Below are 23,771 nucleotides of genomic sequence, written 5' to 3' on the forward strand. Positions count from 1 at the left end.
CGTCTCGGGGAGTCTTCTTTCCCACTGGAGGCGGATATTCCGAAACTGAGACGCTTGCCAGTGTTTAAGTGGAGTCCTCTAAATACCTTAATATAGCTGCCCATGGTGAACCAAGTTGTAAAATCAGAACCTCAGACCATTGCACTACCACCAGTATGTTGAAATCACCCGTGAGACGGACGGCTTATGTCAACCAAGGCGCAGGCGCCCTTTCTCTGTCTAGAGGACATAGAAGCCCCAGTACCAACTTTTCAGTGCCGCTTATCATCAATGGCCAGCAGGTACACACTTCCCAATCTTTTCCAGTCACCAGCCCTTTGACCAATAAAGAAATATGGTCTTTTTCCTGCGCCAAGCATGAGCATGTACAAAAGGCTGTCCAAAGTGCCCATAATGCTTTCAAAGATTGGTCTAAAACGAAAGCTTCGAGCAGACGGGATATCTTCCTCAAGGCCGCCGATATAATGGACCGCCGACGCGCCGAGCTGGGGGAATATATGCATCATGAGATCGGCGCCAATAAGTTCTACCAAGACTTTATCCTTAGAGTCGCAATTGAAGGGTTGCGGGATACTGCTGGTGGGATAGCTGGGGCTATGACAGGTGCTGCTCCGGAATCTATCCATCAAGGTATGCAAGCTATAGTACAGAAAAGACCGTATGGAGTTGTGCTTGGAATAGCGCCTTGGTAAGAAGGACCCCAGTACTTGGTTCCGTGGTATAGTGACATAGCATTGCTAATGCACGATGTTCAAAGGAATGCGCCTTATAACCTCGGCCTTCGATCAGTCCTATTTGCTCTAGCTACTGGCAATACGACAATTTTGAAAGGCTCAGAATATACACCTCGATGTTACTGGGCAATCTACGACGTCCTACGTGAGGCTGGTCTGCCTGATGGGTGCTTAAACTTGCTATTCCATTCACCGGCTGAAGCGGCTAGCACCATCGACAGCCTTATCTCACACCCACTTGTCAAGAAGATCAACTTTACTGGCAGTACTAGAGTCGGGAGGATCATCTCAGCCACTGCTGGGAAGCACTTGAAGCCCGTCTTGATGGAGCTTGGAGGAAAGGCCAGTGCAATCGTACTCAAGGACGCTGATCTGGAACAAGCTGCTCGCCATTGCGTACAAGGAGCTTTCCTCAACGTAAGTGATTCTCGGTTCCTAAATATGACAAAACCGACCTTTACTGATAAGGTAAACAGGCTGGCCAAATCGGCATGTCCACGGAACGCATTATTGTTCACGAATCTATCGCGTCCGAATTCCAGGATCTCCTTGGCCATGTCATTAGAAAGAACTTTGGCATCGCACATGATACGCCTGCTGTGGTGACCTCAGCCTCGGCCAGTCGTAATCGCGACCTTGTCTCAGATGCCATATCCAAAGGAGCACATCAGGTCAAGATCTTTGGGGATGAACATGCCCATGAGACGGAGACTAAGATGAGACCTGTCGTCCTCGGTAACGTAAAAAAAAACATGAACATATACTCACAGGAGTCGTTTGGCCCCAGTGTATCCCTTTTCACATTTCAGACGCGCCGTGAAGCGCTAGATTTGGCAAATGACACAGAATACGGCTTGACTGCTTCGATTTTCTCTAAGGATTTGAAGGCAGCCTTTGATCTAGCTGATGATTTGGAGTCAGGGGCAGTCCATATTAACTCTATGACAGTACATGATGAGTCTTCTCTCCCTCACGGGGGTGTAAAGAATAGTGGATATGGTAGATTTAATAGCTCTCAAGGACTAGACGAGTTTCTTTATTATAAGACAGTTACCTGGATGGAGTAATACTTATATACTATCTATAACCCCTCTTTTACTAAGTAAAATAGAAAAAGCTTTATTAAAACTTATTAGATTTATTTATATTAAAACTTGCTAAAATATATAGCTACTTAGAGAATAATATCTCTATTAATTATATAAATTATAGTTAAAAATATATATTAAAGAGGTCTTAGCTAGAGTTATAACTAATAAATATTTAAATCCTTTTCCTTATAGACCCAATGTTATTTATGCATTTATAGGACGGCTAGATCGGTGAATTCCATGCAACATAGGTACTCACCGATCTCATTCAGCTGCTAGTGCACGTGATAGTTCGTCGCATCATATTTATTCATGTCCTACGCCCTGCATCTAGCTTTAGGCGTTGCGACAATAGTTATAGTCCGATATACCTTTTTCCACTGCCAGTATAGCCAAATGTGTTCAGTTTATGTACAAGAATTTATGACTCAATGTCCATCGAACCTAACTAAGCTCTCAGATGCTCCATTGTCGGATATAACTTCAGCTTAGAAGTTAGCAGTACCCTTGGTGACTTTACCACTCTTGAGGGCGACGTTCTTAACAACAACCTGCTTGTTGTTCACGCTGGTAACGCGGACCCAAGCAGAGTCACTGGGCAGAGTACCGGCAAGCATCCACATGTTGGGGTCCTTGAGATAGCAAGCCTTCCAGGTCTTTCCACTGTCACTACTGACATGGACAGCCTTGACACGGTGGGTCATGTTCTCGATTGTAGCGGCGAACCAGTACTTGGAGGCGCCACCGTGCATGTGGACTTGGAGAGGAGCAGAGCGGAGAGGACACTCGATCCACTTCCACTTGATGCCGTCGACACCGCCTCCCTTCATGTTGTTGGTGAGTTTGTTCCATGTCGCAGGGGTCATGTCAAGATGGTTCTTGTCGCCTCCAGTCCTGTTGGTGACCTGAACACATGGATTAGCTATTGGTCTATGTTTTATCAGAATTCCCCATGGCTTACCATGACCTTGAGAGTCTTGCTCTTGTAAGTAACCTGGATGCAACCACCACAGTTGGCACCCTTGTTCCAGATCTCGTCAGAGACACAGGTGGTTCCATCGATGCCAGGAGGCAAGTCGTACCCAACGAAGCTGCAAGCACCGTTCTGCCAGCAGTTTTCCTCAGTACAGCCGTCGGCGTCGCCGTAACGGGTTCCCAAGCCGGTGAAAACTGGCGAGACAGCCGCGGCATTGGCGACCGTCGAGGTAACGGCCAGGAGGCTGACAAGGTAGCTGGCGAACATTTTGAAATGGCGAAAAAGAGTGAAAATAGTTTGAAGCAACAAATAAGAGATTATATTAAAGAGAATGTGATATGAATTGTGATGATCTTTCAATATTGGAGAGAAGTCAGCCTTATATAATGCCAAGTAATTTCGTTTCAGATCATCTTGTGGTCCTGTCATCTCCAAGGCATACCACAAGCTACAACTAACCCCTGCCTGTCATCATATGGAAGTTCTCTGTGGTATATTCTAGCCTTCCGTCTTCCATGCCCACGTGTTTCTAGTACCTCGTAACTATAATCTCTTCCGTTGATGTCCAATCATGGCTTCTTTGGTGCCGGTTTCCGAACCAAAGTTCACGCTAATCGTTTCAGATTAGCAAAAGTGGCGGAGACGCTAATCACAAGAGCAGATGAATCCTTGTCATCCTTGACTACTCCGAAAGCTCTTGCATTTAACTGGTTTTATCTATTCAATTAAATTTAATAAACTAAAAGGAATCTTATTAAGTGCAATAATTGTATTTACTTTGAAACTGTATAGATAAATAGTGTGCCTCTGAATGTTAAAATAATTCCTTCAATACCTTCACTTTCCCAAATCGATGAAAGTTCAGATAGTGCCAAAGCCAGCGCTGGACGACAGACCAGTGATACTAGAGTAAGCGGCGGCAGAAGCGACGTTCTTACCACTGAAGTTAGTCAGGAAATCAGTGGTGCTGCCTGAAAGAGTGCCAGAGCTTCCAAAGCCGTTGACTTGGCATACATGGCCGAGGTAAGACGAGCAGACAGCATTAGCAGCGGTGCTGGGGCTGGCGAAGAGCTTGCCAGCGAAGCTTGATGCCTCAAGTGGTGTAGCTACGTTCTGGAAAATGTTGCCTTCGGCGACGACCTGGCCACCAGCACCAATCTCAAAGGCATGTCCGGCATTATCGTACCAGTAGTTGTTGACGGCGTGAAGAAGGGTGTTTCCGCCGACCTTGGGGGCACGACCAGAGGTCTTATAGATGTAGTTGTTCTTGAAAGTAACGGTCTATTCAAATTAGTATGTTGTCAAACAAGAGACAGGCAATCATCTCGTTGGATAGAAGACAAGGAAAGGTACGTACGTCAGCAGAGCCTGTGAAGTACATGCCCCAGTAGTGATAGCCGTTGCATGTGGCAGACCAAGATGTGGCACCATCAAGCTTGTGGTTCGAGATAGTAACTCGGTTGCTTGCATTGTTGCCAAGCACAATGTGTTGGCGGCCAATAAGAGACGTGGTAACATGGTCAATCCAAACAAGATCGGTGTTATCGAGGGCGATAGCATCGCCACCCCAGACGTATTGAGGGTTAAGGTTTGTGATATGAATGTTTTGGACAATAACATTCTTAACACCCTTTGCGATATAAAGGCCCTTGCCCTTGATAATTCCCTTGCTTCCTACGCCGACGAGACTCTTGTTCGATCCCACGAGAATGGGATTCAACGCAGCATTGTCATACTTGACACTGACCTGTAAGATTGAGATGTTAAAAAAGGCTGTAGACTAAATACAAACACAACTTGACACTGACCTTGGGTGCGTTAGGCTGATAGTTGGTACACCAGTCATCCTTATTGATGGCAAGCTGACAGGCAGAAGCTGTACCATAGGGAGCACAGCCAGTGGCGCTGGTCGTGCCTTCAGTTCCAGTAAAGTCAAAAGTTCGGTCCAAGATGATAACTCGGGCAGATGAGTCACCGAGATAAGACACGAGTTGGGCAGTTGTGGTAGGGTAAACGGCAGTGGCTGAGCCACCGCCTGTGACGCCTTTGGCAAATCCTTCAGCGGCACCAGTGACGCCAGCAGCTCGCACAAAGGCCGCAAGTGCGGGTGCGAAAAGAATTTCAAGTCTCATGGTGTAGTAGAGAATGGATTAACAAACTGGTCGAGATGTGGTGGTTAGATATTCATTTTGTTCTGGATATTCAATAGCTCTTATATAATAGACCACCTTACATGGATAACGGATCACGGCATATAGCTTACAACCACTACTTGACTAAAACTACTAAACTTGCTGGTATGTAGATAGTTCCATAGTCATGATTGAGAACCTCCGCCCCTAGCTTCGGTATAATATCTCAAGTAAGGCTAGACCGGAAGGTGCCAGCTCCGCATTTCCATTCTCGAACGTTTCTATACATTAGACTGTGAATAACAGATTATCAAGGAGCGAGCTAAGGCCAAGCTTACGATACTAGGCTGGCGTTGCTAAGTTACTGTGTTCGGTTAGTAGTGCATAATTAGTTAGATCCGAGCCCGTTAGGAACCATTTAAGCTGTCAACGGGACTTAAAAAAAAGGAGAGCAACTCCAATCCAGCTTTATCCAAGGTTTAATAGTTTGTTTACTATTGAGAAAAGTGAATCGTCTTTTCAATGTATGTTCCAGCTGCAATCATTAATTCTTCAAAGCCAAGTTCGCTACACCCGCTCATGAAGTCTCAATCGGCTCCGAGACTGGGTATCGGATAAGCATCTCAAGCCAGTTGCAACGGCACACATATCCGACGAATCCCACTTCCCGTGGTCATGAGACAATGTATTAATATTTCCACCACTGGACGGTCAATATGTTGCAGATTACGCCATGTAACCCCTTTCCACACCATGCTATTTGGGAGGGTTCTGATCTCCACAACTTTAATCCCCTGTCTATTACCGAGCAATCAATTTAGATAAAACATTCGAATGGATCCTTATATCCGAGCGTCAAATCTGCAATCACGAATAAAACTGGCCCAAGCGCCCCAGGTAAATAAATCCCGCCTCAACTGGGCGGCTACACATCAAGCCAGCGCATAGGGTGTAGGGTAGAAGGTCATAAAGAGACGCATACACAATTGTGTTTAGACAGCTCAACTGAAAATTGATAGAGATACCGTACAAACTCACGAGATTGAGTAGCTTAGTAGGCCCGATTTAGTGGAGAGATGTCAAAGGTCAATCAATCAGAAAGCGGGATAGATAGAGGATATTGCTTATATAATGCACTATCTCAAACAAAATCAGACCCACTAAGCTACTAAATTTTCATGAGTTTGTACGGTATTAGGTAGTAAATTTAGGCGATGTTGTGAGTGCGACTGAGCTGTCTAGACTGCTTCGTGAAATATCACGAAAATATAAATTTAATTGTAAGAATATAGCACCAATGATGCTTCCTACTTTACAATATCGAATGACTTAAGAAACGTTCTCGTGCTCGACGATCAGCGAATCGCTAACAGACTAGTGTTCTCTACTACGAAATGAGTGGTTCCTTGAGAATCCCTAAAGCTGCATCCTTTTGTTTCTATGTAGTTTGCCAAGGAGTTGAGATGGCCTAGAGAAAAACCCACTTGAATCTCATCCCTTTTTGCCCGTTCCTCTCCAGTGATCTTGTCCTAGAGCACAGAGTCCACTATCTGCTCCAAGGTTGGCCCCATTCATTTCTGGGGCAAGGAAATGAATCTAAACAGTGGCAATGGCACAGAATAAAGACATGAGTTCCAAAACAAATATTATGAATCATAGGCGGTGTGATAAGTCCCTGTCAAACAGTTAGTTCAAGGCTTTTGCAAGTTTGGCCAATATTGACAGTGACAACGTTTTCCCCCCAATTGGACATTGTTCCGAAATAATAGCCTTTAGCACGCAGTGTAGATGGGCAGATGTCTGCAGGCATTGCCCACGGATTGGAGCCCCATATTGCTCCGAAGGTAAGCAAAGAACAGAAGGTATACCACGCTGGCCCAACCAGCAGCCTTCTTATCATCCCAGCAGCCGCTAAACTTCCCCACAAGGATGGAGATATTGAAATTGGAGAGCAAAATGCAAACGCCACTCCCCAGTAGGAGTTTATGATAGTTATAATATTTATCTAAGTGAGACTGTTTGCCAAGTAAAACCATCTTTGCCTAGCATCTCCCCGTTCATAATTCCATATACATACCCACCCCCAACGAACTCAAACGACCCAGGATGCAACAAACTTGGCCGCAAGACAACAGGTAATCCGCATCCTTTAAGCACCCAGACCGAATCCCCGATCTCTACTTCTGGACGCAACATTGCAAATAACCCTTTTCCAGTTTTATAAAGTCTCATGCCTCTTTTCTGGGAAATCCGACGGAAGAGCTGTCGCAAAGTGTATACTTCCTTTCCAAATGCAGACAAGAGTTGCTTTTCGAAATCATCGCCCTTAGCTCTCTCGGTAGATACTACTGACGGCACAGAAAGTCCTATTCGTAGCATGGCTCTAAACAGATTATCATCAGGAGCCATAGTGTCTGCTTGATTGTAGTCCATCACTACTTTGAGAGCAGCTTCATGAACAGGCTCGCCTGTCAGAGGATAACGTCTATCCAAATTATTATCCAACGATTCCGACCCAGCTTGATAAAAGCTAAAGGCCTCGTCTATCCACTGAGCCATCCAGGCGAAGCCGGACCGATTGGCAATACTTGGAATTGACTTTTCTGTGACATCGTCCATATACCATCCTTCAACAAAAAGTAAGTTTGGATCATGGTTGCTAAAAGTAGCAGACCAAGTACTCGTTGGCCCTCCTGCTGTATGCCATGCTGTAGTCAGAGAATTTCCTATCCAGATCTGACTTAAAGGTTTAGGGACTGAGAAATCTCGTATCCAGGAAGGATATTCCTCAGTCCGACCTGGCAATCCGGCGGAGAGCATAAGTTCCCCCCCAAACTTGGTCTGCAGTGCGTATTTCCAATACCTCATAGTTATATCTCTCAAAGGCGATTTATAGTCAGGCCGTAGGCTTCGTGTCTTTTCCTTATCCTCATCATTGACCATTCCAAGAATGCCAAAGTAACGATCCCTCGGGTTAGTACACCCATGTGTACAGAAGAGGAGCATGCAAATAGGCAAATCAGCCTGATTCATCTCGACCCCACAAAGGACGATGTTAATTATCTTGTAGAACTCAAGACCATGTGCCGTATTGAGATCGATGCGACGAGAAGAACGAACCAGGCACATGAGGTTGTATGACATCAGGACACCGGTAAGATCATCTTGGGTATATTCATCGGACATCCAGGGCGGTCCAACTCCTTTATAACCCACAAAACCTGCCCAGATCTCTCCCCAGTTTATAAATCGACGACCAATGACCATGACTACATCATGTCCGAGGACAAACTCTTGAACAATCCAGAGACGGTGAAACCATGGCGCGGAGAAGAATTTGAATAGCCTTTTAGGCCATTCATCTCCCTTAACTTCCTCGATCGCGTCTGCTTCCTCATCTGTTGGATACGGGATGTCCATAATCTTGGCGGTAGAGGGGCCTGACAGAATCAGGGAGCTGCCTTGACCTACTCTAAAGCCATGACGAATGTTTCGTTTCCAGTAACGCTGCATAGCATCCAGCAAAAGCGCAGTATCCTCTGTGTCTTCGCCAATATCGCAAAAGACTTTTCTGGCGGAGCTGTAGATGATGCCCATAAGAGCAACTTGAACCTCCTTCTCGGTCATATCTGACTGGTTGATGCAAAGGCCATCAGCCCAGTATAGTTGTTCTTTTTCCTTATCACGAAGTCGTCGTAAAATAGAAGCAAGTGAGGCCGTTATTGGGATGGAACCTTGAGGAGTGACGAAGGTATCTGTAAAGGTTGTTTGGCCCCAAACATAAGATATAGCGTCGAAGCAAACATACCTCTCCGGGCTTGGAGGCTCTGGTTCTGCTACATTTGCATTGCTTAGCTTCTGTCGAGTCGAAAACTCTTCTAGGACTTTAACAACAAGTTCGCCATTGATTTCGTCACTCTCTTGTTCGGCTGGGTTTAGTCGAATCAGTCTTATCTGTCTACCACTGAGGGGTTTATATTCATAAACCCAACATTCAGAATAGATCTTTGCACTATTTGGTAGACAAGCCAAGGTTGTTTCATCCATCATGAGGGTGGCAAGTATGGAATTCAGAGTTTCTGGACTTCTTCTGTTGACTTAATATCTCTCGTGAAGATGCTGTGATCACGAAAATATCACTTAGTCTCGAAGCCCTGAGGTCGAGGCTGAGGCTGACTTGACTCTCATGACCCCGCAACAGAGGCGAAATACTCTCCACGTGATAAGCAAAGTCTAGCCAATCGAACTTTACTACTTCATTATTTGACATCATATGTTTCCTTTTCTGGTATATTAACCGCACCGGTTATGTCTAATCACACGGAGATTATCTTTATACGACCCGGCAATGTTTATATACGTCTCAACTCGGCACTGTGTGAGCGACTTGTGGTTATACTTCGATGTACATCATGTATTTCTTAAAATTAAAGCAGATAGTCAGTTAGTAAATGTCAAAGTGTAGCTAAGAGCAATAAAAGCACCGTAATAGCAGCCTGCCAGGATAAAACTCTCAGCGCCAACCCATTCTCTAGACATGGTCCAATAAGCATCCTTTATCTTCGGGTAAGTCTTACCTTATTTCTCCAAGGTCGGCCATCCACTGTCTGTCTATAAATAGGCCTTTGGCTTCGCTCTTTCCACTCCCACGCACATCGTAGACTAGCACACGAAATCTGTCAGCCCTATGACCAAAGCAGCCGAGTAGCTTATCTTCTATTTAAAAATAAAGGATTAAGGAAATATCTCCAAACTAAAGAGCCTCATGCATGAGTTATAACTCCTTGTTATTGACTAATGGAAAGGTTATTCTTTTAAATAGCCACTTTATAACCGCCCCAGAGAACTCTATTGTAGACTCTTATCCTAGGACCCATCTCACGGAGCAGAATTAAGTAAAGTACACTTTTGCGTATCAGGAGTATAGTTAACTGCTACACAACCGGCCGTGGCATCGCATGCAGTGAGGCATTGAGTATATGTAACACCGGACACCTCATTGGGGTTGATTTCTGGTACAGGAGTTGTGGTCGTGGAAAGCAGGGTACACTTTTGCGTATCCGGGGTGTAGTTGACTGCTACACAACCGGCTGTGGCATCGCATGCAGTGAGGCACTGAGTGTATGTAACACCAGACAGCTCATTAGGGTTGGTTTCGGGTTCAGGCGGATTTGTGACGGTAAAAAGCACAGTACACTTCTGCTCGCCTTCGAGGTAATTAACTCCAATGCAACCGGGAGTGTTATCGCATTTAATGGTGCACTCAGTAAAGGTGAGGCCAAAGCTCTCATCGGGGTTGATCTCGGGTACAGGAGGATTCGTGATAGCGAAAAGAAGAGTGCACCTCTGTGCGGTTTCAAAGTAGTTGACACCTAGACAACCGAGTCTATTATCGCATGCAGCGAGGCATTCGTCAAATGTGAGGCCGAGTATTTCATTAGGGTTGGTGAAGGGTGAGCCTAACAGAGTGCACATCCCCGTGCCCTCGAAGTAGGTTGTTGCTATACAGCCGGGGGTTCTATCGCACGCAGCGAGGCACTCGTCAAATGTATCGACAAGAAGCTCGCCAACCTTGACGAGTTCGGGAGCTGTTGTGGGAGTCTCGGTGTCTGCAGTCGTAGTCCCCGTTGACAAAGTGGTTGTAGTTATCTCTGTCTGTACGTCCGTAGTGATAGACGCACCAGTCTCGGTGGTCGCAACAGTAGTTGTTGTAGCAGGCCATAGCTCAGTGGAAGAAATCTTGGCGGAGGAGGAGATAGGACCACATGGTCCAGCGTCAACGCCAGCAAAGGCGACGCATGCAAAGATGCCAGCGACAAACTTTGAAGAAACCATTGTGAATGACCTGGGTTAAAATTGTGAAAAAAAGAACCGTGGGCATGGAATGTTCAAAAGAGAAGAGATGAAAACTGTCAAGTGCGGCTGAAGAGACTATTGAAAGCTAGGCTGATTTAGTTCCTCCCTTTCATTAAACCCCTAACTAACAACTAGTCAGCTATAGAGCTCAGCCGCAAACTTGTGGAAATTGTACCAATAGCTAGCAGAGCAAGTCATTCAGGCTTGCAAGCCATGTCAATTAGCTTATATTTAACCTTAATACACACAGTGATTACTTGACACATCCATGAGCCTTGGTGCGAGACCAATGTACCGTAAATCCACGAAATTCGGCAGTTCTAGCATAAATGCAGTCTTCGTTATACGTTAAGGCAAAATATAAATTCGAAAAGTAACCGCAAGAAAGTAACACGGTATTTACCAAAGACTACAATGGCACTGGGTGTATGTGATAAGTACTTCAGAACCTGATAGGACTATAACTAATTCAATAGTAATATAGAATAGATTATTGTAAATGCCTCATGAAAGTAGCGAATCGAAGACTCATGCAGCCACTCAAAGTAGTTTGCAAAGCTCAAAATTTCAACGAACCAATATTGTTTGCCAACCAGTTATAGCTAGTTGAGCGAAAATCATCATTAATGATGCCCGCTTTGTCAGCAAAAAAGTGAACCAGCTTGTGCCCATTCTTCCACTGTGGCCAGTTCGGATATTTACCATTGGCGCCAATGTTGGGGTCTTGCGAGTAGAGAAAGTTGATGTAATACGATCGAATGCTTCGAGCGGCATAGTTGTCCTTGATTCCGAAAAAGACCTGAATGAGGTCAGAACCGTGGAATGTGCCTAAGATTGGAGTCCCCTGATCGTAGGAAGACATGTAGGCCCAAGAAGGGACATTCTCATGGATCCCTGTAGCTACCTGCAGGAATAGCCTGCGAACGAGGATGAAGACGAGATCGCCCAAGACAGCAGCTCTCTTCTTAAATCCTGGGAAAATCTCATTGAGTATACCTGAGCGAAAAGGGCTATTATTGGTGATGGCGGCAAGGCCACTTCCATATGTACGAAGGAGGTCCCCCAGCCGAGATGTATCTGCATCGTGGAAGTAATAATCTTTGAGATAGCTGGCCAGCTTCTCATCTGTCGTTAGGTTGGACTGGAAAATGCTGAAGAGCGTGCCTTCATCTTCTTGATTGCCGATGATCATGGGGACAGCGGCATATTTGCCACTCGCGACCAAAACATCTGGCGAGTCTGTGAGAGTACGTCCGTCAGGTCGCGGGAGGTAAGATAACGCCAGCGAGCTGTAAGAGAGAATCCCGGGGACCGAGGTGACGGCATTGAGGAAGTCGGTATACTTGAGGTCTCGCAAACACTCAAGGGAATCAGATTTCCCGGCGCATCCTGCCGTTTCAATGACTTGATCATAAACAGCTTGTCCTTTGACGCCATCAAGCGGCTCACATGGGATAACGCTTCCGGAATTCATGATACCACCACGGAATAAGGGCTTACCTTTGTATTTGTTGTCGCCGTCGAATAATGCCATTTGATCAAACACTGAGATAGCGCCTGCGGACTCGCCCCATATGGTCACCTTATCGGGGTCTCCTCCGAACGCGGCGATGTTATCTGCGACCCACTCGAGACCCATGCGCTGATCAAGGAGACCTAGGTTACCGGAACCTTCGTCTTTGATAGCCTTTCCAGGCATAAACCCAAATCCTCCGACTCGGTAGTTGACAGCAACAAATATGAAGGGCTGATCAAGGCCCACACCATAGTTGACTAAGCCTGTTCCGTCGTACATGGATGACCAACCGAGCTAGGTAAGAGATCAGCAAGGTTGAATCGCATAGGTGGAAGGATGCGTCTATTTACCTCAAAACCACCGCCAAAGATCCAAAATAGAACAGGCAGCTTAGCGTTGGCCTTAGTTCCTTCAGGCCGTGCAACAGTAATTGTTAAACAATCTTCAGATTGTCCAGTCACAGTCTGCAGGAATGGAAGATTGGCAATAGACCCCAAGAGTTTAAACAAGACATCCTTGCTCTCTGTGCTAGCCACCATTTGGGGACAGGCACCAGCAGGACCAGTCCCATCGAAGATGCCAAGTGACTTTGTCAATCGCTTCGGTGGCCTTAGACGTAGTTTTCCCTCAGGAGACTCTGCATAAGGAATACCACCGAATGATTCCACCTTGTTGTTGACATTACCTAGAATTGTAGCAGAAGGCAGAACAACAGTGGCGGTCTTGGCAGCCCGATCCTCGAGGGCCCTCTCGGGTGGTGCCGATGCCAGGACATTCCCCGAAATGAGGAGCACTGAGAGAAGGCTTGGCAACATGATAGGCTGAAGAAGAATAGCAAGTAGAATAGTTGACTTGTCTGAGTGGCGATGACGAATAGATTCGGTGTGGATAGGTGCACAGTTTTATACATCATGTTAGAGCTCTACAACCATCTCCGACCAACACCACATGAGGATTCCCGATGCTGAATAGAAAGCTCAACTCAATGCCAAGTCCTCGTGCTACCGAGGGACCACGTTTTCTTCTGATTCAAATAGGTCTATTCACGAGAACCGGCTAAACGAAACATCTCAGTGCCATATAGGTTCATACAATGACTGATCCTGCCTAGTCGATAATAGGATCAAACGCCGCAAACAAGCCGAGCACGATATCGGAGAACCTTCCATATCTGTCAATAGTGCTTGACACGTGGTCACTTATTAGGGGCCTGATTTCTACAAAATCGACGTCGAACCACCTGCAGGTGAGGCAGAAACGCGGGGTTAGTTACATGGATGTTCAATATGCGGCGACGTGCAGGGTTAACCTCCAGGATGCGAATGCTACTGTAGATTCATTAACCTCTAGACGTTGGCATTCTACTTAGAGGATACTGCTAGCTCAAGTTCAGGGCATACAGCCCGGTTGCACTAAAGTGCACCCCCATTCAAGAAGAATTTGATTATAAGACATCATGTGGTGCATTGCCGCGGTTAAAAACCTATCACCATATTCGACTTCACATGCTATTGCAAGTGCTTAAAGGATAAATGTTTAAACCGTCGGTACTAGCCGCCAGTAAGTTAGCCTTAATAAAATCTCATTCGTTGAATACAGTATATGACCTTGTCTTGATTCTATCTTTCTATGCGGGCCACCGTGGGCAAGTCAGCATCTTATTATTTATCTCGCTATTAATAAATCGAAAATCTAATCCGAGTCAGTAAATGATAGGCGGGCTGTAGGTTGTAGTTTGACAAGACAGCAACGCTCTCTAGCAGGCTGGCATGACATCGCGATTGTCAAGTCCCAGTCAGGCAGTACGACCCTGCCACCCTGGCCTCATAATCTGGATGTACAGTCTGTCCACATCAACTCTTTCTATACTTCTGCATTTAGTAAATTTCATTTTGGTATCTATCTCCGATACGGTTGTTAATTATACTAGGAGGTCAAGGAAGCGCACTGAAATGAAGCCTCTAACACTTACGAAGCCATGTCATGGGGCCGACTAATCCTGATGGCGCGTCACCTCCTCTTAACTTTAGATAGCCATTACAAATGCTCCATTTAGGTCTCCTTGACGCGTTAGTGGTCGATGTCGAAACTTGGAGAGACCTGTTGATAATGATGACTATGGAACTCCAATGAACACCACCTCCACTATACAATCCTGGAGACGATTGAAATTACCGTTGTGATGGATAATACTGATGGTTCGTTTAACTCTTTTATGCACCCTGCACCCGTCATATATAAGTGCCTTTCAGATCAGAAGTTCGGTTCAAAAGCGATCAGTCCAAGTTGGATATGGGGTTGTTCTGGACTGTAGAAAACCCGTGACTTGTAGTTATTGTATTCTTTTTCTGTTCCGTTTCCCTTTGAAGAAAGGCCACGCCAGTCCATCATTGCCTCTAGGTCTCTGTAAGAGGGCGCTGGCCGTTTTTGGCGACGTGACCGTGCCGTGTCTCATAATTTTCTCTCGCCACCAACATCGAAATGCGACAACCAGACCTCCACAACAGCTCAAAGAGGTGACAGCTAGCTCCCAGATCAGCAGTCATTGATTGTGTTAGCTCCAAGATTGGTTCAACGCGGTTCTCTACCTGCTGTGGCTTCAAGCACAAGAGCTCAGCCTTGATTGATCGTTGATAACAGGCTTTTGGAGCAAGTGAGATATTGTTATGGTACCGTGGCCATGTTTATGCTCGAATGAGCCGTAGAAGGTATTCCTTGTAGGTCAGAAATAGTCGCAGCATGAAAGGGTTAGCATGAACAAAGGATTGATTGTCCCACGGTTATTCAAAAGCCCAGAATATTCTAGTAAGAACCTCTGGGGGAAGTTTATAAAGAAGTGAAGTGGTCGCCGTGATTTTGTTGGTATGTAGTGGGAAAAGTTGGGAAAGTTGGGAAAGTTGAGAAAATGAGGTGTGAGACGAGCCGATCAAGGTGGGAAGCATGCTGTTTATACTCCCCGAATGAAAGAACAGTACCAAACACTCATGGCTGATAGAATCGCCATCGCCATAGAGTAAAAAGGTGTCTGCTATGGCTATAACGGTAGTACAAACTGGCATATACTTCTACAGACACTGCAATAGTCGAGCTAGATTCCTAAGAAGGCACCTATCTGCATTTGGCACTTTGTCTGAGCCAAAAAAGCATAAGGAGTATCTTGAGGGAAACATTGCTCAACTAGAGATGGTCAGCTCCATGATCTGTGCATAACCATGAAAGACAGGTTGTTCGCAAACGTTTCAGTATGATTAGTTGAACACTCTAGCTATCCTTATTGGAATGTTGACCTTCATCTATCCAACTTCTCAATCCATCTGTGTTGACTATCTCACTGCGATCAAGGTACGATAGAACTTTGGTAAACTCTTGGATATACTCCGAAGCCCGACGAGACAGCTGTCGATCCATCATGAATGGACAGTTGAGTAGTGAACTGGCAACACTGCGAACCTTATAGATCTAACATGTTATTTTAGCAGAGGAAAAACAGGTCGTGCCGACTTTGTTACTTACGAGATACAGTCCGTTCGGCTCGAGGCATGCATGAGGAATGCTATGAAGGATATGCAACAACTGACGAGCCACATCCTCGCGCTCTCTCCAGTTTTGCTTCAGCTGAGCTGTGATTTCTACATCACTCTCGGAAGGCTGCCCCCTGTCATTCATTTCTTGTAGTACCACATCCATCTTATCAAGAAGAAAATTCTGAAGCCACAGGTGAGTGACATGCAAGTTTGCTCTTGTGATCTCAGCTTGAGAATGTGCAATATGCGGCTTTGCAAAGGCACCTGGCGGAGCGTCATTACTATCCAATGCATGGTAATTATCACCCGGGCCCCATTGACGCATATGTGCAGGGAGACCATCTAAGGTATATCGCAGTTGGTTGAGCAAATCCTTGAGCCCCGACAGACGCTCCTCTGGTGATCTACCGAAGCCGCAGTTGCAGCCATCGTTGAACATGGACTCTCGCATTCCTAGCAGAAACACCCGAGAAGCCATTATGAAGCCGGTAGTGGTATTAAAGGATGCATCGTCGCTATGTTCTGTATTGGTTGGTAACGCGACAGGCAGAGTCGAGGGTAAGTGGCCAACAATTCCCGTCTCCAATATACCCTCGTCCAGAATGTTGATTGGTTCCAAGGCAGCGAAGTCAATGTCGCGTAGGATGTAGTTATCAAGATAAGTCAGGTGGTTGCTTCGCCCGGGCTGGATTTTTGAATGCCTAATGGTCTCATTTAACAAATGCAATAGATGAATGATACCCGAAATTTGAGCACTTACGCAAAGGTGTAAAACTGTAACCAAAAGGACTTTTTTCTGAGTTGAGTCTCAATGGGATTAAGACCCTCATACTCTGAGATAAGATGCATCCCAAGCAATCTTGCAATCTGCATTGACTCTGCGTCGAACATCCTGCTTTGGTTGATTTGGCCAGTTTGGAACACCCCTACAGAAAGACAATAGGCCACTGCCCATTTTCGATGGCTTATATGATCCCAGTAATCTGCTGGACGAAGGCGCAAACACATTTGTACGCAATAATTGATCATGGCTGTGCGAGTGCGAAAGCGGGCAGCGAGAGCCTGATAACTGTCAAACTTGCTTGGTAACAATCCTACAGTTAGTGCCGCTATCGAAACTATGAGTAACAAGAAGTCAAGGTCACATGTATCTCTATTTGTGGCCAAATTAGTCCTGAATGTTGGCAAATGGACGATAGGAGCTAGTGGATATATGTGATCGGTATAATCTGCCATGATAGACAAGAATAGAGCCCGAGGACACAGCTCGTCTGTCTGAAACTGATGTTCGAAATATTCACTGCTTCCCGGCTTATCTTGGTTGATGAGCAGGGCTGGGACGGGGACACTCGGGCAACTTCGTGGTGTTTCGCTGGCAGGAGACGTGCATGCCATTCTCATATGAGTGCTATTCGATGTTGTAGAAACATCTTCATGATCAGGGTAGATTTCTCCGGCTCGATAATGGATTGTACTATCGAAGTTGAACTCGGGAGAAACTGCGGCGGGTGTCTGGGTTCTAGAAACGATGTCAGTATAAGGAACAAGATCATCACGTTTAGTACACAAGTTTGATCTCTGAGTATACCTTCTCCTCTTGGGTCCTCTAGGTCTTGTAGGAATGTCAAAGCTGCATTGAATTTGCAGGCGAGAGCACCCTACGCAATGCAACGCTGAACCCGCGCCGACTTTAGGGAACACGCATTTCCGCCGCCGAGCACGGCAAGCATCGCATGCTCGAGTGGTGAGTTGCTTAGCCTTGTCTTTACCAATGGAAATGGAAGTGTCCGCATCATGGTCTGTTGACAGCAATGACGTGCTGGGATCTGAGTCTGTCATGGTAGGTCACCGACTGTTCGGGACGGTTTCTGGCGGAGGTTAACGAGGCGGAGAAATACATTTGAAGTGGAGGAAAACAAGACCCACTGTATTCGTTCGAGTCATGTGCTGTGCCATATTGTTACTCCTGCTTAGCGGAGCCGCAGGCGGGTCGCAAAAGAACAGGGATGTGAGAAAAGCCAGACAAAATTATTAGTTCTTTCTTAGGATATGTTTACACTAAAGCTGATGTAATATTTCTATCAACCCCCAAGTCAGTACGGATACCGGTTTTTATGCGATGCACCGGTAACTTCTAAGGATCATGGTGCTAGTGGGTCAAAGGAACATGTCCCCCGATCATCTCTAGCATTACTTCGACATGGCTATGTTCTAAATGCTGAGGTCTTCGTTAGTTTTTTCGATATTACGTCTTTGTAGGTATAGCATTGTCTTAACAGCCAGATTACGTGATAGTTGTTTTGCTAGACTAATCATTAATACACCTGGCTTGTTTGCCGGCAAGGTACAGCTTCAAACCGAAACACCTGCTGGTTTTTTCTTTGCATGATCTACAGGTCACAGATGTTGAGATGCCAGGCTACTAGCTCGTCTATGACATTCTAGAACCCCACGTCATGTATACGATATATCTCAAAAGAATCTGGTATCAAGTTAGGCATTAAGTTTCTACTACTAATGCTCTAAGAGCTAGTCCAAAATTTCCAAGTCTAGCCAATGCATGGTTACTCTAGATCGGACAGGTTGTCGATGCTTCCATGCATTAGAGACCCCATCATGACCGAAGTCCCTTCCAAGTGGTCGATTGCCGAACCGTAAACTGTCGCTCTAAGAACTCGCACCTACTGCTCATGCCCACGAGCACTGTATACTCTCCAGCATCACTGCACCAACAATCCTCCATTTCACTCCAGTAGCTTGTCGCACGGAGCACATCCAGCTCTATACTTGCAATGCCATTTTTGCCCACCTCAAGGTTGATCTTGGTGAAGCCCTTCAGTTCTTTACTGGATCTTGTGATGGTATCGAGGGCAGAGGCTGTGAGAGGTGTGGCGTGGGGAGGCTTGACATAGGCCTGTACAACAGCAGCACCAGCACGCGAACCCGTGTTGTTCACGGTAACGCTCACAGTTAGTCTCTTGCTGTCAGGGCTTGTAGGCTCTTCGATGTGTAAATTGGAAAGTTCAAAAGTCGTATAGGACAGCCCATGTCCGAAGGGGAACAAGGGCTCAATGTCCAACGTATCATACCAGCGATAACCGACATGCACATCTTCGCTGTACAGCACCCGACCCCCCTCTGACCTGAAGCTCAGGGCACTAGGGTTGTCTGATACACGGCGGGGCATCGTAATTGGAAGCTTGCCAGCCTAGACAAATCATGTTAGCTTAACTCCTTGCCAGCAGGGGGTCCAACTTACAGGGTTGACAACGCCAAATAAGACATCGGCAATTCCGTTACCTGCCTCGTTGCCACCGAACCACGCCTGTGCAATGGTGCTAGCTTGGTCAGCCCACGGCATTGAGATGGGTGTACCGCTCTGAACAAGGATTACGATATCGGGGTTTGCTTCGAGAACAGCTGCGATCAGATCATCACTACCGGGAGGCAGTGACATGTTACTTCTGTCTTGACCTTCGCTCTCCCACTCTCCACTTGTTCCGACGCATAGAACAACTTGATCGACACTCTTGGCCAATTCAACAGCCTCTTTAACTGCTGTGCGTGGCTCTAGTCTGGGACAGCCTCCGAGGCGCATACCTCCCTGTCCGAAATCAACAACACCAGAAACCTTGAGGTCAGACGTCTTGTCACAACCCCAGCGCACGACGACATTGTAGCTCTTACCGCCATCAAGCATCTTGGACCCTGTCTTCTCGATTGTGCCACAGCCTAAGAATGAACTTCCAGGCTTTTGGTCTTTGACGTTTGAAACCACCAATTGGCCGTCGATGAAGAATTCGCCGGTGCCGTGGACACAAAGACCGAAGTCCCATTCTCCAGAGTGCTCTGGAACCAAGACACCTTCCATCTCAGCATACCAGATATCAGCTAATTCCGGATGTACGTAATCAACGAACCACATGTTGGCGTCGTCTAGAGTTCTTGTCTCCAGAACTCTGCGATTATCTGGACCCGATGATTGAGGCGGCTCATTGTATATGCGCAGCGTAAACCCCTGGCGCTCTCCATCTACCGTCCGTAAATACTTTCCTAGTTGGGGCAATGATCGATGACCGTATAATCCCTTGGCGAAAGATACATCATTGGCAATGTCTTTGATGCCTTCGAGTGGCGAAACCGTGTGATAGGCTCTGAGACTGGCACTTCCACCACCGCAATATGTGCTGATATCGGCATTGGGGCCAATGACTGCGACTCTTTTCGCAGGATCCAATGGCAGAACGTTTTTCTTATTCTTTAATAGAACAAGAGACTCTGCGGCAGCTTCGCGAAGTAGTCGGGTGTTTTTCTCGTTTTGGAGCTGAAACTCAGGTGCATTTGGTGGAATGCTGGTATTCTCGATGGAATGCTTGACCAATTTCAAGATATTCCTCACACGTTCATCCAATTTTGATCGCTTGACCTTGTTGGAAGTAACTGCATGAACCAGGGTCTCTCCGCGCCATCTGGTGGAACCCGGCATTTCAAGATCTTGCCCTACATTTATCGCTTTAGCTGTGCTATAGGTTCCAAACCAATCACTGACAACCAACCCGTCCCACTTCCATTCATCACGTAGGATGTCTTGGAGCAGGTGGCTGTTGTCAGGGCTGTGTGTACCATTGATCTTGCTATAAGCCGTCATGAAGACTCTCGGGTTTGCCATTTCCACAGCAATCATAAAAGGAAGCAGGTAGACCTCTCGTAAGGCTCTCTCTGTGACCTGGATATCGACAGCCATTCGCGCACTCTCCATATCATTACACGCAAAGTGCTTCATTGTCGCAGACACGCCATCTTTTTGCACACCTCTCACATAATGACCCGCTAGTATTCCCGAGAGAATAGGATCTTCTGAGAAAGATTCGAAGCCTCTGCCGCCCAACGGACCCCGTTGGATGTTGACAGTAGGTCCAAGGAGGACATGAGCACCTTTGGCATGGGCTTCATCAGAGAGTAATTGACCAAGGCGGTAGATCAGATCAGTGTTCCAGCTTGCACCCAGCGCTGTGCCACAAGGGAGGCAAGAAGATGGGGTACTGTCAAAGAAATGAGTTCCCCTGACACCGTTGGGGCCATCAGATAGGCGAATGGGAGGGATTGACAGCCGTTCAATAGCTGCTGTATGCCACCATCCGACTCCTACACTGTGGTCAGTTATGTCTTCTTGGTGACACCTTTGTTTTGACAACTTACCAGCTGTTAGCTGGACCTTTTCCTCTAGGGTGAGCTGTTGAATCAGCGCCTCGACATCCATTTTTGCAGCACAAAGTATCGACTTTGTTTGGTGAAATGATGATGTTTTGATAAACCAATCATAAAATTTCGCATTTGACCGGTGCTTGTGTCACTAGCTAAATATACAAATGGCCTAAATAGCCCAAGGGAATAATTTCGACCAGTATCTTGAGCCTGGGACGCACAAATCTCCGCCCGAGTCAATCCATGCCAGGCTCCGGTTCCAATGTGGGCCAAGTATGAGACGATATATACGGCACGGGACTCATTATGTTACTGTACGCGTACGTACATAATTCCCCGATTATTTTCTTCTGCCGTTTAGCATACTTGAAAGTTTTTACCGTAGGGTTAGCGTTAATTGGAGGCGGAGAAATACCCTTGTCAGCTAAACCAGTGTGAACTAGCCCATTGTTGCAATTCTCCGCCTCGGGCATTGTCGTTAAATTTGTTACGTGAAAACTCCACGGCGTAGCCTAGCAAATCTCCGCCATGTCAATTCCCTTCGTCCTTGTGGGTTCATGTCAAAGCTTATTGAATCCATCACAACGTGTGATTCCCCACGGGTGCCCCAGACCTCCATTCCGGGGTTGACAAACTCTAGTGCGCCATGTGATACCTTAAACCGTGTTTTCGGGATCTATAGTCTGGGTTCACATTCTTTTTCGCGTCTGTGCTGGATCTGATTATATAGACTCGCATGTGCCCTCCCCTAACCAGAGCATCCAAGACTGAGAGTCTTCCTCAAGCATTCAATTGCACATTCTCCTGAACCGACTTTCTCTATCGTTGTGCCAACTACCCCAAGTGACAGCCATGGCCGCCACCATAACCACCAAGGTTGGCGATGCGTCAACCCATCAATCATGGTGGAAGAAACGACATTTGGTAAAGCTCAACTCCATCATTTTGTCACTTACGTTATTCTGTATGTTCTCCTTTGAGGCACGCGAACGATTTCAAGACGGATCGTTTCTCGACCTCCATCTCGGATACCTTGGATTCGCATTTACTAACCTACATGTCTACAACAGCATCAGCAAACGGCTATGACGGAGGTAAAGATTTCTACCTTGACCTTGAAATACCAATCTGACTTGAATAGGTCTGATGGGATCAGTCCTCGCCCTCAAAAGATGGAACGAATTTATGAACTACCCAACTGGCGCGTATCTGGGTTGGATGACCGCCATCTACTGGCTCGGCAACGGTCTCAGCACACCCCTCGCAGCCTGGTGTTCCAACCGCTACGGTCGTAAACCAGGACTATACGCCGGCTACTTCTTCTTGATTATCGGTGTCGGTATGCAAGCCGGTGCTCCCAACGAAAAGGCCTTTACCTACGCTCGTCTCTTCATCGGTTTCGCCGCTGGCTTTCTCGGAAACTCCGCGCCGGTCCTCATTAACGAGATCGCATACCCTTCACATCGATCGATCGCTAGTGCTCTGTTTATGTGTGGTTGGTACGTGGGCGGTACAATTTGTGGTTGGGTTACTTTTGCCTGCCGTGATATCCCTTCAGACTGGTCATGGCGCATTCCGGTTTTACTGCAAATTTTTCTCCCACTCTGCGCTATCCCTGGGTTCTTGTTCTCGCCTGAAAGTCCCAGATGGTATGTCAGTGTTGGTCGTATTGAAGAGGCCACTGAGGTGATCGCCAAGTACCATGCTGGAGGAAATCGAAATGATCCTATCGTCACTACCCAGATGTTGGAGATTGAGGCGGCTATTACGACTGAGAAGGACGCTGCTGCAACTGCTTCTTACCTCGATATGGTCCGCACCAAGGGCAACCGCCATCGTCTTTTCATCTCTGTTACTCTTGGCTTCGTTGCTCAATGGGCCGGTAATGGTGTTGTTTCTTACTATCTACCCCTTGTGTTGAGTTCAGTTGGCCTCAAGACTACAACGGAGCAGACGCTCATCTCTGCTTGCCTCAACGTCTGGAACCTCCTTTGGGCTACTGCCGCAGCTGTTAGTTGTGACCGTCTGGGTCGACGATTTCTTTTCCTGGCTTCTGCGAGCATCATGTTCCTGGCTTTTGTTGTCGTCACAGCACTCAGCGCTTCGTTTGCCAAGTCAGGGGAATCTCAAGTTGGATTGGCTGTGGTGCCATTCTTGTTCATTTTCTTTGCCGGATACGATGTTGGAATGTAAGTCTCACATACGACTAGCCGATGATTTATCGAAATAAGGAGCTGACAGTAACGCTTAGGACCCCATTTCTGGTAGCTTACCCTTGCGAGATTTGGCAATTTAGCCTTCGGTCGCGTGGCCTCACGGTAGCCTGGTGCACCACGGTCGCATCCATCTTTTTCAACTCTTTCGTTAACGCCATCGCCCTCGACGCTATCGGATGGAAGTACTACATCGTGTTTGCTGTTATCCTGTTCATCTTCATCTTTGTTGTCTACTTCACCTACCCTGAAACTCGTGGTCACACCCTGGAGCAGATTGCTGTTATCTTTGACGGCGATGAGGCGGTACCAGCTCAGGCTGTTGCTATGGTAAAGAACAAGGCTGATACGACCTATGTCGACGATGTCGAGAGCAAGAATTAGGGGAATCATTCTAAAGAACCGTCATATCTTGATAGACAACAAGGACTGGTTATTATTCCATTATTAAAGTTGAAACTTCGAAGAAGTCTAGTGAAAAGTTAATAAGCCTAGTGGCCCCCTTTTCATCGTTTAAATGAGAC

At 46.5% G+C, this 23,771-nt stretch overlaps 9 protein-coding genes across 9 annotated transcripts; 2 read left to right on the plus strand and 7 right to left on the minus strand.

Annotated features, from left to right (window-relative positions):
* Nucleotides 1-155: 155 nt before the first annotated feature.
* FSST1_012965 (aldehyde dehydrogenase) lies at nucleotides 156-1,801 on the plus strand (the record flags this gene model as incomplete). Its single annotated transcript, XM_083236237.1, has 3 exons — nucleotides 156-688; nucleotides 758-1,151; nucleotides 1,211-1,801. 3 exons carry the CDS (start codon nucleotides 156-158, stop codon nucleotides 1,799-1,801), a joined length of 1,518 nt encoding a protein of 505 aa, XP_083082661.1.
* Nucleotides 1,802-2,313: 512 nt separating this feature from the next.
* On the minus strand, nucleotides 2,314-3,068 carry FSST1_012966 (RlpA-like double-psi beta-barrel-protein domain-containing protein-containing protein; the record flags this gene model as incomplete). Its single annotated transcript, XM_083236238.1, has 2 exons — nucleotides 2,314-2,730; nucleotides 2,787-3,068. 2 exons carry the CDS (start codon nucleotides 3,066-3,068, stop codon nucleotides 2,314-2,316), a joined length of 699 nt encoding a protein of 232 aa, XP_083082662.1.
* A 594-nt stretch (nucleotides 3,069-3,662) lies between these two features.
* FSST1_012967 (pectin lyase fold/virulence factor) lies at nucleotides 3,663-4,933 on the minus strand (the record flags this gene model as incomplete). The annotated part of the gene is made up of 3 exons (XM_083236239.1): nucleotides 3,663-4,082; nucleotides 4,159-4,548; nucleotides 4,610-4,933. 3 exons carry the CDS (start codon nucleotides 4,931-4,933, stop codon nucleotides 3,663-3,665), a joined length of 1,134 nt encoding a protein of 377 aa, XP_083082663.1.
* A 2,001-nt stretch (nucleotides 4,934-6,934) lies between these two features.
* On the minus strand, nucleotides 6,935-8,980 carry FSST1_012968 (heterokaryon incompatibility protein-domain-containing protein; the record flags this gene model as incomplete). Its single annotated transcript, XM_083236241.1, has 1 exon — nucleotides 6,935-8,980. The coding sequence occupies one exon, from the start codon at nucleotides 8,978-8,980 to the stop codon at nucleotides 6,935-6,937; it is 2,046 nt and encodes a 681-aa protein (XP_083082664.1).
* Nucleotides 8,981-9,811: 831 nt separating this feature from the next.
* Nucleotides 9,812-10,768, minus strand: FSST1_012969 (uncharacterized protein; the record flags this gene model as incomplete). The annotated part of the gene is made up of 1 exon (XM_083236242.1): nucleotides 9,812-10,768. The coding sequence occupies one exon, from the start codon at nucleotides 10,766-10,768 to the stop codon at nucleotides 9,812-9,814; it is 957 nt and encodes a 318-aa protein (XP_083082665.1).
* A 580-nt stretch (nucleotides 10,769-11,348) lies between these two features.
* Nucleotides 11,349-13,120, minus strand: FSST1_012970 (uncharacterized protein; the record flags this gene model as incomplete). The annotated part of the gene is made up of 2 exons (XM_083236243.1): nucleotides 11,349-12,599; nucleotides 12,656-13,120. The coding sequence occupies 2 exons, from the start codon at nucleotides 13,118-13,120 to the stop codon at nucleotides 11,349-11,351; spliced, it is 1,716 nt and encodes a 571-aa protein (XP_083082666.1).
* A 2,446-nt stretch (nucleotides 13,121-15,566) lies between these two features.
* FSST1_012971 (uncharacterized protein) lies at nucleotides 15,567-17,668 on the minus strand (the record flags this gene model as incomplete). The annotated part of the gene is made up of 4 exons (XM_083236244.1): nucleotides 15,567-15,764; nucleotides 15,819-16,530; nucleotides 16,590-17,348; nucleotides 17,418-17,668. 4 exons carry the CDS (start codon nucleotides 17,666-17,668, stop codon nucleotides 15,567-15,569), a joined length of 1,920 nt encoding a protein of 639 aa, XP_083082667.1.
* Nucleotides 17,669-18,443: 775 nt separating this feature from the next.
* On the minus strand, nucleotides 18,444-21,089 carry FSST1_012972 (beta-glucosidase; the record flags this gene model as incomplete). Its single annotated transcript, XM_083236245.1, has 3 exons — nucleotides 18,444-19,037; nucleotides 19,089-20,974; nucleotides 21,029-21,089. 3 exons carry the CDS (start codon nucleotides 21,087-21,089, stop codon nucleotides 18,444-18,446), a joined length of 2,541 nt encoding a protein of 846 aa, XP_083082668.1.
* Nucleotides 21,090-21,886: 797 nt separating this feature from the next.
* On the plus strand, nucleotides 21,887-23,631 carry FSST1_012973 (major facilitator superfamily domain-containing protein; the record flags this gene model as incomplete). Its single annotated transcript, XM_083236246.1, has 4 exons — nucleotides 21,887-21,998; nucleotides 22,105-22,128; nucleotides 22,176-23,223; nucleotides 23,286-23,631. The coding sequence occupies 4 exons, from the start codon at nucleotides 21,887-21,889 to the stop codon at nucleotides 23,629-23,631; spliced, it is 1,530 nt and encodes a 509-aa protein (XP_083082669.1).
* Between the last annotated feature and the right edge of the window lie 140 nt (nucleotides 23,632-23,771).

Source organism: Fusarium sambucinum, chromosome III, assembly GCF_050947815.1.
Source record: "Fusarium sambucinum isolate potato_lamoka chromosome III, whole genome shotgun sequence".
NCBI classification, from domain to species: Eukaryota; Fungi; Ascomycota; class Sordariomycetes; order Hypocreales; family Nectriaceae; genus Fusarium; species Fusarium sambucinum.